We start from the raw sequence: 17,890 nt of genomic DNA, 5'->3' as shown, positions 1-17,890 counted from the left end.
GGGAATATGCAGGTTAGCTTTATGAATGGGGGGAAGTGGAGTGGCCACTCCTGTGTGTAGTACAGTAGCCAACATCTATCATCCCTCCTTCCTTCCAGCTGTTCATCCGTCCATAAGTAAGGTGCCATGACAGGGCACATCCTGGACGGCTAGAGGTGTGAGTCTGAGCTGCTGTCTGGACTAACACCTGGTTCTGTCTCAGACAGTCCTGTCTGTCTCTGTACACACACACACACACACACACACACACACACACACACACACACACACACACACACACACACACACACACACACACACACACACACACACACACACACACACACACACACACACACACACACACACACACACACACAAAAGCCCTGCTCACCTCTCCCCTGGTACAGGGGTAAGCTCCAGAGTATTTGGAGGTGCAGGGGGCCCTGTCCAGCACTGCCTTTCCCTCCTTCAGTCCAAAGGTGGCGCTACAGTTCCTGGCGTAGTACTGCAATATCTTCCAGGTCTGCCCGAAGTCCTGCGAGCGCTCCAGGGTCATGGCGGTAGGGCGGGGCGAGCGGAACACCATGATCAGGTGGGTGAAGATGAATTCTGCCTCCAGATCCAGCTGCAGAGTCTCAGACTCCACTTCCCCAGACGACTGCCACCAGGTGTTGGGGTGGCGGAAGGAGGAGTCGGCCATGGCTGCAGCCAGGTGGGCCTGCAGGGGGAGGGCCGCGTTGCACTCCCCACACCTGGCCGGGGGGCAGGGCGCTGTGGAGGAGGAGGGGTCAGAGTAGGAGCAGTAGGGCTCGGTGCCCTTGTAGCCACACACGGTCTGGGTCAGGACCCTGCGACCCAGCGCCAGATTGCCCATTCGGGGGTTACACGCCTGGCTCTCACAGCGAGCGGCTACCCCCCCTACATGACCCAAATCTATAGGAAGAGAGATAGGACAGGTTATAGGAGATGGACGAGGATCTCTTGTGTATTTAATCTAAACTTGAAGCTAAAAGTTTAGACTTGAATGCTTCAGTGTGGACTTTGACAGAGATCAATTTTTGGGCAGCTATGGGAGGAGGATGTGCACTCCAGACGAGTTCCAGATGCATTGGGTGTGGGATGTAAGAACACCTTCTGGGGTACACTGCCATCTTTAAGAGCCCTCTCCACGGCCAACATTCACACAGGGGAACGGGGGTTTCATGTTTTTATATAACACAACAATTCTGTTTATAATGTGGGCAGGTATTCAAAATAGATTTTTGGCAGTCAACAATGGATGGTAGCTCACAGCAGCCTTCATTGTTATGGGTCTTTTGAGGTTATGACATAGTTATAAAAACATATCGGTATATTTGTGTTTCGTTTGAAAACATTCTACATTATAGAGAAAATCTCAGTGATATCATGAGACACGAGTTTCACCTCCACACAAACAGAATGTTGACCCGAGGTGGTCAACAGAGCCGAGCGTAAGGAAATACTTTTGTCACCGTTGCTGCACTTGTCAGGCGTATTGTTCCGAGACAGCGGGAACGCTACATTGTTGCACACAATGAATACACTGCCTATGAATTGAATTCGATTAGAAGCAGGGTTGTTTTTTTAAAAGAAAAAATACAAACCTGCAAGAATACCAGATAGTCCAGTGCAGGTAAAAACAGCAAACAAAGTCCACATCATAGTTCCGACCCACGAGCAAGTATTCCCAAGAAGAGGTTAGCCGATGAGATACCTAGAGAGAAGCCTTGTGTATAGGCAACGCGACACCTCGTTGGTGTTATTCAAGTGGCAAATAGATGCAAGATTTCATCCTCCGAATGTAAAGCCAAGGTTCAAAGCCAGTATAGTCTTTACTTTCCCTTTTTCAATAACAATCAGATATGATCAAAGAAGAACAAAGACCCCAGTTTGACAACACAGCCGGTTCAGACACCCAGGGAAAAGTATTCAATTATTCCGCATTACTTCTGCAAAAGCCGAGGACTGATTTGCGTTCTCTCGTATTCGCCGGGACCTTCTACCTTACAGTTAGTTAATTTGCTTGCTAATAGCCTGAAGATAAACTGTAAATCTACTATGGAATACTGAGAGAGTGACAGCGGGCTTGCGGCTCCGCCCCGTCTCTTTGCATTTTTCTCTTTAAAGGAACATTCCTGGTCGTCAGGATCCAGTTAGTGTCAGGTCAGAGCTGGCACGCTGTGGTCATCCAAACCTCTCCAATCCACAGACACTTATCCGGATAAAATAAATACGGTAAAGTTTATTGACACATCGTTTAAACAAAACAAAGGAACGCAGAATAACAAACCCAGGGTCCAGAATTATTGAGGCTCGTGAGTTGAACAGGATCCAAATTGGTAATAATTGCCCCCTTTTAGAAAGGAGACTAACCGCGTTTCCAACCAACCTTTTTAGGCGAATAAAGTAGGCCTATATGTCCGATAAAAAATTACAACAAACCTGATGGAAACAGCTAATTTTGTCGGTAAAATATAAGGTTGGATATTTTTGTGCAGGTAAAAGTATTATGCGAGAATTAAGGTAGAACCGCGTTTATGCCCAAATATTGATATAACTATCATATCGAAGTAAACTTGGAGTCACGGAATGACATGTTTATGTTGTCATCCTACTACGACTCGGGAAAACATACAGTTTATTAGGCTACAGATGAAATAAATGAGGATGAACTTCACAGGGTGGTGAAACTGCAAGGTGGTGAGATTGATGCTCCTTTCCAATAAATATCGAGGATCTTATTCTGGTGATTTGATGAATCCATGCTTGGCTGCCGTTTGACAAATTAAAACAATCTCAATTTTGGCCATAATAATATTATCATGTAGACTGTACCCACAACTGTATCTGCGAGCTGGTGAATAGAGCGCACGTGCCTATACCAGAGTGGGCACATTCGCTATATAACACATGTTTTGTGACATCAGTAGAGTTGAAAATACAATGGAAACCCATTTAACTTTAAAAATTTTAATCTGTACATGTGAATTTAAACACAACAGTTATTTGTATGTGCACTATGTCATCACACACAGACTTAGTGGTTAGAGCATTGGACTAGTAACCGAAAGGTTGCAAGTTCAAATCCCTGAGCTGACAAGGTACAAAATCTTTCGTTCTGCCCCTGAACAGGCAGTTAACCCACTGTTCCTAGGCCGTCATTGAAAATAAGAATTTGTTCTTAACTGACTCGCCTAGTAAAATAAAGATAAAATAAATAAAGTCAATTTGATGAAAACACATCAAATACGAATATTTTATTTATGCATATTTTGGAATAATCACCAAAAAATATGTTATCAATTGGATGGAAACCTAGCTAGTGACTCACTTTAAACTAAAGTAACTGCCCAGTGTTTCCAGATTTCAACGAAATATGACCTATAATAACTTACAATATGAGTTAAATAGTTTTCCTTCCAAGATTTTTTATTAATAATGCTAAAAAAGCATCTTTTCTGTGTTGGAATGGTGTGGGCATACCCCAAAAACAGAATGGTGTGTGTGCACTGGGCATTATAAATATTCACGGAGTAGACCATTGAATGGCCAACTCATCCTCCTCTAGAAGAGGATAGGCCAGCTCATCCTCCTCAGGGAGATGACATCATGTTATATGAGGAAATAGCAAGCATTTTTTAAGCATCTGTTTAAAATACAAATTTGAGGTTGGGGTTTTGAAGGGTTTTTTTCTCCAATTTATGCTTTGGCCACAAATATGAGTGTAGGACGAGTCAAAGAGATTAATATTAACTTTAAAATTGAGATTTTCACTGGGCACTTACTTTAAAATTGTGGAGTTTGAGGGCCTCCTGAGTGACACAATGGTCTAGAGACGTCACTACAGACCTGGCTTCGATCCCAGGCTGTATCACAACCGGCCGTGATCGGGAGTCCCATAGGGCGGCGCACAATTGGCCCAGCGTCGCCCGGGTTAGGGGATGGTTTGGCCGGGCAGGCTTTACTTGGATCATCGTGCTCTAGCGACTCTTTGTGGCGGGCTGGGCGCCTGCAGGCTGACTCTGGTCATCAGTTGAATTGTGTTTCCTCCGACACATTGGTGCGACTGGCTTCCTGGTTAAGCGGGTGTGTGTTATGAAGCGATGTTTGGCAGGTCATGTTTTGGAGGACGCATGACTGGACCTTTGCCTCCCAAGCCTGTTGGGGAGTTGCAGCGATGAGACATGATCAAATTTGGGAGAAAAGGGGGTAAAATACAACAACAAAAGAGTTTGGTCATTTGGCTAAATACACTTCTGCATGGGCTATGTTGACAATATGCTACTGATGGCTTATCCCAACAAAATCCCAGCTAATTGGAGTGGAATGCAAGCCAATTGAGATTTATTAACTGATCCATATTACGCAGTACCAATATATTAATGAACTACCCTGCCCTATGCAGAGAAGATTATACCAGGGGTTGGCCTTTAAATTCCTAGATTAATTTTTAATAGCCTACCAAAGTCTTGTTTCCGTTCCAAAGGACTCCTAAAGGGATATTTTGAATTTTGCAAAGAGTTCCCCAGAGTCAGACAAACTCGTGGATACCATTTTTAGGTCTCTGTGTCCATTATAAAGAAAGTAAGTGGATAGCTTTGCGAGCCAATGCTAACTTGTGTTAGTGCAATAACTGGAAGTCTATGGGTATCTGCAAGTTATCAACTTCCTTCAAACTGCACGCAGAGACATAGAAATGGTATCCACGAGTTCATCTGACTCAGGGGAAGTCGATAAAGGGCATTGCCAAAATATCCCTTTAATAATGACAGCAATAAATCTTATGTAGGCCTAATATTATAGGCCCAATCTCAATAATAATATAACTTCTCATCTTGTCGTTAGGCCTATATGATAGTGCAGTTGGTGACAGCACTGCTGGGGATATGGGGTTTGATTGTAGCATATTCTCTCTCTGCAGTAGGCTTCCAAATATTGTGAAATTTGAACGGAATCAATAACAAACCGTTTCTGTGTACATGCTGCCCTCGTGTGGTCAGTGCTGGCGATGAGCATTATACAGTAGTACAGTAAAGTCATGGAGCTGCATTGGTATTCAGGAATGATGTGGGGCTCTGACTCCCAATGCCCCCTCCCCTTCCTCCTTTAGCTCAGTGATCTCCTGCTCTAATTCTTTGATAGGCCCTCAACCCGCCTCTTCTCTGCTGCTTTCCACTTCACCTCAATGAGCCCAGCATGGCTCCTCTCTATGGAGCACACCAGAGCCGACCTGTATACTGTCTAATATCTCTCATTCTCTGTTTTGCTGAGTGCTCTAGTTCTCCTGGATTATATCCTGCACTTCTGTTTCCATCTTCGCCATGAGTCTTCCTCCCTGCATATCTATTACACAGTAGACAATGGGACATGTCAGTGTTATCCTATGTCATGCATGCAGCAGCTCATGATTAGTGATAATTTATCTATCCTTTAACAGTATAAGAGTTTTCCCATGATACATACCTAAGTGTATGTTTGTCCATACACACACACACACGCACGCACGCACGCACGCACGCACACACACGCACACACACACACACACACACACACACACGCACACCTGAACATGCTCACACAAACATATTAACATTGATGTAAGGACATCAGTATTTCAGAGGAATTTCCACTGAAACCATCCCTTGCTGTTGGAAGATTTATTCATGATCTCAAGTTCAAACTTGCCAAATGGTTTAGTAACAGTCGAATGCTTCAAGACAGAAAAATGAATGAGAGCATTCTCCAGACTGGCAGTGCATAAAGAGAGCTGCCAGATAGACCCAGATATGACAGTCTACCTCTAATGCCATAAGTTCTTCATGCAATTCCAGACTAAATGTATTCATAAAGAAACATTTTATTTGAAATGAAATACAGATTTAAAATCTTGTTTCAAATGTTTTAATTCAATCACAATTACCTTGGACACCAGTGGTTTCCATTGATCCTTGTCTCAGGATGGTAAGTTGGTGGTTGAAGATATCCCTATAGTGGTGTGGGGGCTGTGCTTTGGTAAAGTGGGTGGGGTTATATCCTTCCTGTTTGGCCCTGTCTGGGGGTGTCCTCGGATGGGGCCACAGTGTCTCCTGACCCCTCCTGTCTCAGCCTCCAGTATTTATGCTGCAGTAGATTATGTGTCGGGGGGCTAGGGTCAGTTTGTTATATCTAGAGTACTTCTCCTGTCCTATTCGGTGTCCTGTGTGAATCTAAGTGTGCGTTCTCTAATTCTCTCCTCCTCTCTTTCTTTCTCTCTCTCGGAGGGCCTGAGCCCTAGGACCATGCCCCAGGACTACCTGACATGATGACTCCTTGCTGTCCCCAGTCCACCTGGCCGTGCTGCTGCTCCAGTTTCAACTGTTCTGCCTTATTATTATTTGACCATGCTGGTCATTTATGAACATTTGAACATCTTGGCCATGTTCTGTTATAATCTCCACCCGGCACAGCCAGAAGAGGACTGGCCACCCCACATAGCCTGGTTCCTCTCTAGGTTTCGGCCTTTCTAGGGAGTTTTTCCTAGCCACCGTGCTTCTACACCTGCATTGCTTGCTGTTTGGGGTTTTAGGCTGGGTTTCTGTACAGCACTTTGAGATATCAGCTGATGTACGATGGGCTATAAAAATACATTTGATTTGATTTGATGGCCATTCCTCCTGGGGCATGGCCGAAGACTGGGTTTTGTCTTGAAAACATCTATTTGTTTATTTGCTGTGTTACATAGAAATTAGTAAAGCTCTAGGTAGATTACATCCATTGATAAGCAAATAAGTCACATCATGGTCCAAAGATTTTGGGGAAGTGGACCGTGGTGCAATACTCAACACGATAACCACTATAACCGCTCGAGGGCGCCATTGCCTCATAGGTGTTCAGTTAACTTCACATGGGCAGTCTTTTGAATAAAATGCAACCATTTGAAGATGGACATGGATAAATATAACAGTTTACTGTCCTTTATGTATCTATAACATTTCCGCTAAAATATCTGCCGCAATGAGCAATGAACATGAACATTTAAATCATGTATCTTCATTTTTGCCCCTCGGTACACTAGGTGGCGGTACATAAATAATTCGAGCTCTTTTTCTCAATCGATTAACCTTTGTTTTGGGTCAAAGTTGAAAGGCTCCAGCTTCCTGGTTTCGGCGGCAATGTGTACACGTCTGGACGTTTTTGTGTCAAAAAGATAGTAAAGTACTAAGATATAAAAGCACCACATTTCGTACAGCAATGGTGAGTGTTGATATGGTTGGTTATAACAAAATTGCCCGGATCTGTTGAAAAGAGAAACGGATTAGCAGTTGAGTTGGGTGCCTTTTTCCAGCAAGCCAACGTTATCCCATTCATTCATTGCATTTACAGTGAATGAGCAGCAAATAAAGTCATGTTGCAGATTGAAATCTAATATGCGTTTCATTGCATGATGATAGACGTCTGTTCGTCCCTACAAATGGGTCTGAACGTTCTATTTTGTTCCATTAAATTATTAACCATAACAATTAGTCCCACCTTCTTCCTGTTTCTGTGTGTCTGTAGAGTTTACCTCTGAACCCTAAACCCTTCCTGAATGGCCTGACAGGCAAGCCGGTGATGGTGAAGCTGAAGTGGGGGATGGAGTACAAGGGCTACCTAGTGTCTGTGGACAGCTACATGAACATGCAGGTGAGGGAACACACCTGGACACGGGTGCTTTTAGCAACGTGGGTGTATTTATATACGCTAGCGTTGCTTTCAATTGAATTTGGTTGCAAAAAAACAGTACGTGGGAAGCCAGAAGTTAAAAACAGTTCCATTTCAGCTTACAGTGCCGGTGGACAGGACGTCATTATGACTGGGAATTTGAGACAAAGCGTTGTTATTTAACAGACTTTCCAAACGTGGGTCTGTTGTAGACTCACTTCCTATCTGCTTATCTCATATCAAAATAAGTCTCCCACAAGTTATTAATTTTGTCCACGTATGCCGCAGGTACAAGACTTGTATTTTGCACTGAAGCTGGACAGTGTGTGTGGCTGGTGCAAATAAATGGCGATGTAAATTTGTCACGTTTTTGTCATTGGTTTTTCGACAGTTGGCGAACACAGAAGAGTATGTGGATGGAGCGTTGGCTGGTCACCTTGGAGAAGTACTTGTTAGGTGAATAAGAGCCCTCTTCTGGATTCTCTACAATGTTGCCTTCTGTCCCTTGTCCTTCACTCCTGAGGTGATCATGATCGGCAAAGACTCCATTCATGAAATACCTACTTTTCTTAGAGCAGTGATCTGGGGTGTATTCATTAGTGTAGACTGTTTCAACAGAAAGCGTTTTTCAACAAAAACAAGTTTCATATTGGACAAGTTCAGGCAGGTCCCACAAAGTCCCACTTTGGCTTGTTTGGTTTGTAGTACAAATAATACCCAGTTCAAGAAAGGAAGTATTTGTTGAAATCAGATGTTTTCTTCAATAGAATGTATCTCTATATTCTGAAATATTTGTTGAACTGCAAGTCAACCCTTTAATGAATACCAGTAGAAATGTATTCTCCCTGGACTTCTGTATCCAGCATACTTCTGGTGTGACTGATGCAGATGTTTGATAGTGGCTGTTTTCAGTGTAATTCTCTATGATCTAAAGTGCGTGTTCTCTACCCACAGGTGCAATAATGTTTTATATATTAGAGGAGTGGAGGAAGAAGAGGAGGACGGAGAAATGAAAGAATGATGGCGAGAATGAGACTTGCAACTGAAGATCTGGATGAGTGTTGTTTGAATCTTTGTTTTTTTCATTTTCGCTGTGTGGAAAATGGACTCTTGGTAAGAAAGTTAGCTTTATGTGTGAAACTTTCAAGAGCATTTTTTAAATGTATTTTTACTGTTTATGATCCAATATATGTATTATCACTGTAGAATAAATGTAGAAAATGATGGTTATTGTACCCATTCCTAAACCTGCTGTCTGGTGGTATTATTACAGGTTTGTGAGGGAGGTGATTGATGTGGTGTCTCAACCTTATTAACAAACACTACACATTGAACAGAACTTGTCAATCAATGTGCCATATTCCTAATTTCCAAAGCCCCTCCTGAACTTGCACTTTGAACACCTGTTGTCCACATGAACTTTTCCCCAAACCACTAGAAAGTGACAGAGGTGACTTACAAAAGTAATTCACATTTTTAAGCTTAATTTCGACTATTTAACATTTTCTAACAAACTTTTGGTAAAGAATGCGAAACAGGTGGTTTTAAGTTGCAACAACGGTGAGAAGTTCCTGACGAAGGAAGGGATGTGGCTACTAGTTAATGTTTGTTACAATTTGGTTAGAACGAGTTGACTACAGATTGCCCTAACGTGCTGTGAAAGAAAAACTACATTTTGGCTAAACCAAATGTTATTCCACCGCAGACTATTGATTAAAAGAGCTGTGTATTGTTCGTGCAGCGATGGCCTGATAAAGGCTATTGGACTTGCGAGCACCATTGATATCCAATATGCAAGGTGCTCGTTTGATGAAGTAATCGATGCAACTGGCATGTGTCATTCCAGGCAAGTATCGGTGCAATACACCACCCTGGACAATCGGGGAGGTAGATCTAGGCGTGCACGAAGGTGTAAACATGGTTTGTGCTATCTGGGATCCTTAACCATAGCCCTTTCCCAATGCTAAACTTAACCCGTACCATTTTAAATGTACATTTCAATGGTGTGGGACGCCCCAAGGATCCCGGATAGCAAGGGCCATGTAAACATGCAACCTTGGCCACGTTTATTTGTCAAACGTTGTCGAACGATGCAGATAGAAATGCCATGAATAGGGCTGATGTTATTCCTTATTCTACAAGTCAGAGCACAGGAGGTGGGTGGCACATTAATAGGGGAGGACGGGCTCGTGGTAATGGCTGGTGCGGAATCAGTGGACTGGTATCAAACACATGGTTATGAGCCGTTCTCCCTCTGCCGCCTCCTGTGTGTCAGAGAGCCATGTTTGGCCGACCTGGCATATTTTAATGTTGCAAAATGTTTGGTCCTGCCGAATGCTCCCCTGTTCTATTGAGACAAATATTTGAATCATTGGTTTGGTGTTCTATCATGTAGAGAATTAGGTTTTGTAGAAATGCAGCCATGCTCTGTGTATTATTACGTTTCAGGACTGGTTGATGCACACACCCACCCCGTATGGGCTGGAGACAGGGTGCATGAATTTGCCGTGAAGATAAATATGACTTCCATGGGTCCTGTCCCCTCTGCCTCAACAGCTTGTAATATGACTTCCATGGGTCCTGTCCCCTCTGCCTCAACAGCTTGTAATATGACTTCCATGGGTCCTGTCCCCTCTGCCTCAACAGCTTGTAATATGACTTCCATGGGTCCTGTCCCCTCTGCCTCAACAGCTTGTAATGCGACTCACCTTTTAGAGTAAAAGTAAAGGTTTATATGGCATTTACACAAGCAGCCCAATTCTGATATTTTTCCCACAAATTGGTCTTTTCACCAATCGCATCAGATTATTTCACATGAGATCTGTTTCAGAGGTGATCTGATTTTTTTTTTTATAAGACCAATTAGTGAAAAAAGATCAGAATTGGGATGCCTGTCAAAATGCCCCCCCCCCCCCCCCATCCACCACAAATCCATGGCTCTCTCCCCTTATCAATGCCACCCACATGTAATCGCTTCTCTGCACTCAACACTTTCCAAGCTTAGTTGCACCCACTATTTACCTTCCTCCTATAACCATTAACTTCTGGTGTAGCCCCTCTAAACCTCAGCACTCCATCTTTTGATATGAATAAGTATATTTCCTATTCTCAGAACCCAACATGTCCATCTCACTTAACCATTCCTGCATTGTGTGTGTGTGTGTGTTTTTTCTCTCTGGTGGGGTAGAGCTCGGTGCCTTGGCTATCAGTCACCTGGAGGATGTGACCGATGATGGCATTGCTGCCATGGCGACAGCGAAGACCACCACCGTCCTGCTCCCAACCACCGCTTGCATCCTGCGGGTACCCCAGCCGCAGGCCCGAGACATGCTGGAGGCTGGGGTCATTGTTGCCCCGAGGAGTGACTTCAACCCTAATGCCTACTGTTGCTCTATGGTGGGTACCAGAGGACGGGGGGTGGAGGTGGTGATGCACCTGGCGTGTGTCAACATGAGGAGGTCCATGCCCGAGTCTTTGGCCGCCCTCGCCATCAACGCAGCCTACGCCCTGGGCCGCTCTCACACGCACGGCTCCCTGGAGGTCAACAAACACGGCGACCTGCTGGTCCTCAACGCATCACGGTAAAGTTGCTGTCAATAAATGCTACTATATTGTAAGAGCTGGCTTCATTTACTGGTCAGACACCACAGTGTATGTTCCAGTTGACCGTTGAGTCATCTAGCTGCTGAAGGTTATCTTGTAATTGTGGTGAGGACTGTGTATGGCGTTGTCTAAAATGCAGTAGCTGTGTGAATGGAACCGATTGGTTTGTGTGAGTGAGACTGCCTAAGGTTGTGTTGATTGTGTGAGTGAGACTGCCTAAAGTTGTGTTGATTGTGTGAGTGAGACTGCCTAAAGTTGTGTTGATTGTGCGAGTGAGAATGCCTAAAGTTGTGTTGATTGTGTGAGTGAGAATGCCTAAAGTTGTGTTGATTGTGTGAGTGAGAATGCCTAAAGTTGTGTTGATTGTGTGAGTGAGAATGCCTAAAGTTGTGTTGATTGTCTGTGTGTGGGTGACACTTTAGTGTAGACTGACAGTGTTGTGTTATCCAAAACCAATTTTGGAGTTGGAAGTCCATGGTTTTGTCGTTGTTGTAGACAACGTTGCCCCTGATGACAACGTAGCGGATCAGTTCCTGGTGTCCTAACTGGTAGATGGTGTCCTAACTGGTAGATGAGATGGTGGTTGGGAGCATCTCATTTACCAGTTAGGACACCAGGAACTGATCCGCTACGTTGTCATCAGGGGCAACGTTGTCTACAACAACGACAAAACCATGGACTTCCAACTCCAAAATTGGTTTTGGATAATTGTTCTTCCCCCAACATAGTCTCACACGGCCCTTAGCCCCGTGGACATGGCTCACAGACAAGGATTTGTAAATAGACAGTTAATATCAACCAGATATTCTATGTCTTGGTCAGTGGGTTATGTGGTAACATTTGAGTATGGGCTTTGAACCATTGGAGAAACAATCTCCAAATGACTGGAGTTGGGTAGGGTTCATATCCAGTAAGTGTTTGTTATAAAGAACACGATTAAATGTTTTTCTTATCATAAACAAGTCTCCACTCTCCAGCTGTCATTTTTTTTGCCCTGTTTTAGGTTTGAGATCTTCTGACCCTTGGTTCCTCTCATTCTTCAGCTCTACACCCCTCCCCTTCATGTCTCATTGCTGAGGTTGCAGGAGAGTTAGTAAAATGAACACAGGCCAGTTGAGTGAATCATTAGTGAGGAAGCTCAGCCTGTAGAACATGGTACTATCTGCCAGCTGAACTGATCAGGCATACCAGTAGTGTTGCAAGGGGACAGTGCTCAGTATGATCCAGTAGTGTTGCACCAACCATCTTTGTGTGGCAACCACTCCCCTTGACTCAGTCCCAATGGGCAACCATGAGCCAGCAACAGGGTTTGAACCTACAACCCTGTGCTTATGGGATAATATCCTTACACCAGAGCCACCGACTTCTTCACCCTCCCCTCTGTATGTTTGGCATGAGGAATTGTTTGAAACGTACATAAAAGCACAAGAGATGAGGTTTGGACCCATAACCTCTAGGTAGGACAAGCTCGGGGAGTGGAACTGACCTTCCACAGATTTGCATTATTTTCCAGATAACGCAGAGCCACTAGTTGATTATCCCTTTTATTAAACCAGGGCTATCATTTGACACGTTTGCTGCTTCAACATCCACTGAAGTTGCTTACAAGTTTACTAGATAGCGACAGTAGTTGCCTTGGTAAACAAAGAAACAGACTTGCTAGTTTAGCTTACCAAACCATCAGTTCTAGCTTGCTGTTATGAATTTTAATAAAAAAATGGCAGTGGTTTCAATTAATTGTTATTTATTTTTGCAGCTCAAACATGTATTGAACTACAGCAATTGAGCTGTCATGACACAAGTCTGATATTGAGTTGCTAAACTTGAAGTGTAAGAGTTAAGGTTTGAACTCAACCACGGTGGTGCAAGGGGGGGGCTTTTTTCTTGCTCTTTGTATGTTTGACATTAATAGATGCAGAAATCTACACAAGTGTAAAGTTGAGATTTAAACCCACAAACTCAAGGTTATGAGACAGGGGTTCTAACCATTGAGCCACAAAATCCTGCACGTTCTCTCTTGAACATACAACCTCAGAATCATGAGGCAGACTTCTGTAATATTCTGCAGAACGAGGTGGCATTGTTTCTACTGGGGAACTCCTGTAACAGTTTCTAGATGACGGCGATAGTTCACTCCTGTAACAGTTTCTAGATGACGGCGATAGTTCACTCCTGTAACAGTTTCTAGATGACGGCGATAGTTCACTCCTGTAACAGTTTCTAGATGACGACGCTTTAGTAAACAGAATTGGAATTTGAACTGAAGGAAAGATGGCCAGCACTTTGACAGAATAAGCTGAACTTTTATTGAACACATCTCAGTAACTGGTTTTACAATAATGCATCCATACAATATAACTAATCCGTTTAAGGATTTCTAAGGCATGAAACCAAACCTCTGTCCCTCTACTCTTTTTTTGTGTTCAAGCCAGTCATTCTATTCTGGATGACCGAGGGATGTCCCTACACCCACATACACACAATCCAACCCCCCTTCCTCACCCACCCTTAGTCCCACCATAACTGAACTAGGGTTGGGATAAGAACATTATAATGATAAAGATGATCTTCAAAAAACATTAAAATTGCCTTTGTGCACAAAATGATACAAGAGTGTGTAAATATAAACACTACATTAAAAGTAGTTTTGTGGCTTGTGTGTGTGCAAGTTTGTGCCTTTTTAGAGTATGATTTTGTATAAAAGTAATGGGCCTCAAATTCTGTGTGTGTGTGTTCTAAGCTTCATACTTCTTCCCGGATCGGTGGATCTGCTGGTACAAAGTCATGGAGAAGGCCATACCCAGGAGCTGCAGACAGGAAGTCACATCAATCACACTGCAACAACATCATTACACACACACACACACACACACACACACACACACACACACACACACACACACACACACACACACACACACACACACACACACACACACACCTTACCTGTATGACCAGAACACACATGGCAATGGTTCCCAGCAGGTGTTTATTGTCATCCAACCACTCCTCCACCTTCTCATAGCAACCCTGACAAGAGAGGAACATACAATCTTGAGAAGTGAAAAAGGACACTCCTACACAGGAATACACACACACTCCCTGGTGGGAGGAAGAAGATCAGACACACACTCCCTGGTGGGAGGGAGAAAATCAGACATTTAAACAAACACAAACTGACCCGTGTCCAGAACTGGTTGGTGGCATTGCGCCCACAGTCCTGGTAGATATCCTGACAGCAGTGGTCAGGAACCACCTTCTCCTGCAGGGCAGTGTGCCAGTCTGTGTACCCATTCACCCCACAACAATGCCACTGACAGAGAGAGAGAGGAGACAGGGTTATATATTGCACCTCTCCCTTGTGGAATGCTTTGCATGGTAGATCATTAGTAGTTAGGTACCATACCTCTGCCTGTATGGTGTTCCAGGCGTTATATGGTAGATCATTAGTAGTTAGGTACCGTACCTCTGTCTGTATGGTGTTCCAGGCGTTATATGGTAGATCATTAGTAGTTAGTGTTCTGCCTGTATGGTGTTCCAGGCGTTATATGGTAGATCATTAGTAGTTAGGTACCGTACCTCTGTCTGTATGGTGTTCCAGGCGTTATATGGTAGATCATTAGTAGTTAGGTACCGTACCTCTGTCTGTATGGTGTTCCAGGCGTTATATGGTAGATCATTAGTAGTTAGGTAGTCCCTCTGTATGGTGTTCCAGGTCCCAGCGTGTCTGGAGCAAGTCCCTCTTGCAGGTCCTGTCTGGCATCACTCACCTGCACACACAGTGGATCATGAGAAATGTAGGCAGAGGCACTATGGGTACAGGAACCATAGGAGGAAGGATAACCTGGGGTTGAATTGACAGGAGGCTTCTATGAGAGTCTTACATTGTCTGTGTATACGAAGAACAGGATAAGAAGGATCAGCTCCGCCAACAGAATAACCAACAACGTGATGAAAAACTACAGGGAACAAGTGAGAGAAGAGAGAGGGGCAGGTGAGGTTGCCAATGTGCCAAGCAATGTAGTGTGGTGCATCGTGGGTTGTGTAGTTCACTCACACTCAGCAGCAGACACTTGTTCTCCTTGATGGCACCCAGGCAACCCAGGAAGCCTGTAACCATGATGACAGCACCCAGGGTGATGATGAGGTTGGCAGCAGAGATGGAGGGGAAGGATGGTGATAGGGTGGCAAAGCTGCCCTGGGACACAGACAACCACACCCCCACACCCAACAAACCACAGCCCCCCAACTGAAAGAGGCAGAATAAAATATAAATACATGATTGTCATTACTCTAACCATTATTATACCCTTTGTATACCATGATTTAATAATAAAATATAATGCAGAATCAGAAGATCAATTCGTTTGAAAATCATAATGTGTATAGTGAGTTTAGTGAGTTTGTTCACCCACCCAGAAGAGCAGGTTGAAGAGGAACAACATGTATTTGACACAGCAGAGGCAGCCGCGAGCCATGGTGAAGCTGTGACAATCTGCAAATAAAACGGCAGTGTTTATTATGCAACACTTTTGTGAAGAATTTGCACGTTTCTCCCTTGCAAATGATCAGCAATTGACTACAATTTAAATGTGACTGAATATCTCGATGACTTCAAACATTGTTCGAACTTGTTTCCTTTTAGTCGTTACAACGGAGTGTATTTCCATAGGCACTAGTAAATAGTAATACTGCACTCACCTCACTTGCGAAACTGTTGTAATTCATCAAGAAACCACCAGTGCAGCGTTAACAAAGTAAACAAATCAAAACTCGCAAGAATAGAGGGGTTGGTTTAGCAACAAAATCAACGCTTACACAACTATAGGGCAAAACACACGGGTTTGGCTTTACATTGCTGACAACATGTAAACTGTATTTCGAATTCAATGTTTATTAAAAACAGAAATACATGTGCACAGTGAGCAATTGTCTATCAAATACATCGTTAAAGTTGTTGGTTAGCTTGCGAATTTGGGCCATAGCATTGACATGAAATCTGTCAAAACATGACATGGTATCAAGAAAATGAGCCACTTACGACTCCCCACATGGCACTTCTCATTCTGGCGAGCAATCTGGTCATCCAGAACCACAAGACGCTGACTTCTGCCCACATAGAATCATGCACATTGTTTTCGTGACATGTCCAGCTAACCCATCTATTAAAATGTCAAGGGTTTTTTGCTCAAAAAAAAATGGTTGATCTTTTGAGAGATTACAACAGACTAAGGCCTACATTTCCCCAGGTGAATATACATAAAGATGAGTAAAATATACTCCGCTGTAATTCCTCAGCGGAACCACGAGGGCAGAGTTTGCTCAATATTGAACGTGACTGGAGTCCTATGGACTAAAGCAACGTTTTCATAAGGCTATCCAGTTCACTCCTGATATAGAAGTGTTTGGGAACGTCGTATATACGAGCACAATGCCCAAACCTCCAGGTAGCCCCGCAGAAATAACAGAAAATGCATTTGAAAAACTAAAGAACATAGCGAACAATGTTTTGATTTAGTCACTTATTTCATGGGATAGGGCTGCCTGCTTGGGGTCGTGTTGAGGCATGACAATTGATACTATTTGAATATGTAAACTGTTTTCGTAATAATTTTACCACTTAGATAAGGAATTAGATGGTGCCGTCGAGCCTTCAGCGGAGGGACCTGTAAGACAAAGCACACACAACTATTTCATGTAGGCCTACTGTTGTTCTATGTAGTAGAAACTAAGTTATGTTCTTCTGGAAATTATTTACCGAGCCAATAACAGTGTGGTGGGCCCTGACACACACACACAGATAGAGATACATCTACCATCACTTTTAGGCCAAATACAGAATAATACATCAGATTGCACTCCCCCTTCATCTTTTTTCTACATCGCCACCACAGGAAGTTACATTTGGTGAGGATCGAGAAAGAAGCATTGTTGCTCGCTCTAGGATGTGTTATGTTACTGTTTGAATCTTGAGTGTTATGATGTAACTTCTGTTAAAACAAAATGTCAACATTGTTTAGCAGCCAGGTCCAATGATTTTGGCCACACTTCTGATTTAATTAGTTAACGTTGTAAACATATAAATTTGGTCGTGCGTAAATCTTTACAAGCATATATTCTCATCAAAGTTTTAGAACATTACACAGACTGGATTGATACCCAGACTACTGGGATGATTTTAGACTTGTCCTTTAACACCATGGCCGAAGTATCCAGACCAAAGAGATGATTCCATACCGTAACTGTGCCAGCTCGAGTTCAGCTCATCCTCATTTCAACCATCTCCTGACTACTGCGACCGACCTCTATCCGGTTTTCCAGCGTAGAATTCGCGATATTGCAGAAGTTAACAAATCCGATTGTATTCTTTCTGTAGGCTATATTTAAACTTTCCTGCTGTCGTCGATGAATCGCAGGCGGAGTATTTTCTCTCAGAAGGGCGGAAACTGGTCTGGAGGCGTAACTGTGGTGGGGAGGAATTATGTTACCGAATGGAACTGCAACGAGAGTATGGGACGTCCTGGGAGATAATGGATTTATTTGTGTGTGTGACTGTGTGTTGCCATTTTTCTTTCATGGTACATTAACTAATAATAATGTGTAG

At 43.5% G+C, this 17,890-nt stretch overlaps 4 protein-coding genes across 4 annotated transcripts in view; 2 read left to right on the top strand and 2 right to left on the bottom strand.

Annotated features, from left to right (window-relative positions):
- Positions 1 to 2,060, bottom strand: part of LOC135514973 (netrin-4-like) — a 41,028-nt gene extending 38,968 nt beyond the window's left edge. Inside the window, exons 1-2 of the mRNA XM_064938739.1 lie at positions 1,608 to 2,060; positions 374 to 915 (exon numbers count right to left, since the gene is read on the bottom strand). Coding sequence (XP_064794811.1) covers positions 374 to 915; positions 1,608 to 1,665 — 600 coding nt within the window. The 5' untranslated portion in view covers positions 1,666 to 2,060. The remainder of the gene's footprint in view (positions 1 to 373; positions 916 to 1,607) is intronic.
- A 5,050-nt stretch (positions 2,061 to 7,110) lies between these two features.
- Positions 7,111 to 8,930, top strand: LOC135514970 (small nuclear ribonucleoprotein F). The gene is made up of 4 exons (XM_064938736.1): positions 7,111 to 7,236; positions 7,540 to 7,665; positions 8,075 to 8,139; positions 8,638 to 8,930. Exons 1-4 carry the CDS (start codon positions 7,234 to 7,236, stop codon positions 8,702 to 8,704), a joined length of 261 nt encoding a protein of 86 aa, XP_064794808.1. The 5' UTR covers positions 7,111 to 7,233; the 3' UTR covers positions 8,705 to 8,930.
- A 100-nt stretch (positions 8,931 to 9,030) lies between these two features.
- On the top strand, positions 9,031 to 13,477 carry LOC135514969 (probable imidazolonepropionase). The gene is made up of 2 exons (XM_064938735.1): positions 9,031 to 11,264; positions 12,290 to 13,477. Exons 1-2 carry the CDS (start codon positions 10,804 to 10,806, stop codon positions 12,303 to 12,305), a joined length of 477 nt encoding a protein of 158 aa, XP_064794807.1. The 5' UTR covers positions 9,031 to 10,803; the 3' UTR covers positions 12,306 to 13,477.
- A 91-nt stretch (positions 13,478 to 13,568) lies between these two features.
- On the bottom strand, positions 13,569 to 17,754 carry LOC135514971 (tetraspanin-9-like). The gene is made up of 10 exons (XM_064938737.1): positions 17,524 to 17,754; positions 16,904 to 16,952; positions 15,702 to 15,781; positions 15,344 to 15,535; positions 15,171 to 15,245; positions 15,021 to 15,056; positions 14,693 to 14,752; positions 14,468 to 14,599; positions 14,233 to 14,316; positions 13,569 to 14,093 (listed from the first exon to the last, which is right to left on the bottom strand). Exons 3-10 carry the CDS (start codon positions 15,762 to 15,764, stop codon positions 14,022 to 14,024), a joined length of 714 nt encoding a protein of 237 aa, XP_064794809.1. The 5' UTR covers positions 15,765 to 15,781; positions 16,904 to 16,952; positions 17,524 to 17,754; the 3' UTR covers positions 13,569 to 14,021.
- Between the last annotated feature and the right edge of the window lie 136 nt (positions 17,755 to 17,890).

Source organism: Oncorhynchus masou, chromosome 26, assembly GCF_036934945.1.
Source record: "Oncorhynchus masou masou isolate Uvic2021 chromosome 26, UVic_Omas_1.1, whole genome shotgun sequence".
NCBI lineage: Eukaryota > Metazoa > Chordata > Actinopteri > Salmoniformes > Salmonidae > Oncorhynchus > Oncorhynchus masou.
Note: the sequence above shows the minus strand (reverse complement) of the source record. Positions and strands in the feature narration are given on the sequence as shown.

What these genes read in the sequence shown, in the direction of transcription:
- LOC135514970 (XM_064938736.1), top strand. An exon ending in ACAGCTACATGAACATGCAG is followed by an intron (nt 7,666 to 8,074) that starts GTGAGGGAACAC and finishes GTTTTTCGACAG; the next exon opens with TTGGCGAACACAGAAGAGTA. An exon ending in CTTGGAGAAGTACTTGTTAG is followed by an intron (nt 8,140 to 8,637) that starts GTGAATAAGAGC and finishes CTCTACCCACAG; the next exon opens with GTGCAATAATGTTTTATATA.
- LOC135514969 (XM_064938735.1), top strand. Translation starts at nt 10,804, where the DNA reads ATGTCCATCTCACTTAACCATTCCTGCATTGTGTGTGTGTGTGTGTTT.
- LOC135514971 (XM_064938737.1), bottom strand. Translation starts at nt 15,764, where the DNA reads ATGGCTCGCGGCTGCCTCTGCTGTGTCAAATACATGTTGTTCCTCTTC. An exon ending in TCTTCAACCTGCTCTTCTGG is followed by an intron (nt 15,536 to 15,701) that starts GTGGGTGAACAA and finishes TGCCTCTTTCAG; the next exon opens with TTGGGGGGCTGTGGTTTGTT. An exon ending in ACAAGTGTCTGCTGCTGAGT is followed by an intron (nt 15,246 to 15,343) that starts GTGAGTGAACTA and finishes TGTTCCCTGTAG; the next exon opens with TTTTTCATCACGTTGTTGGT.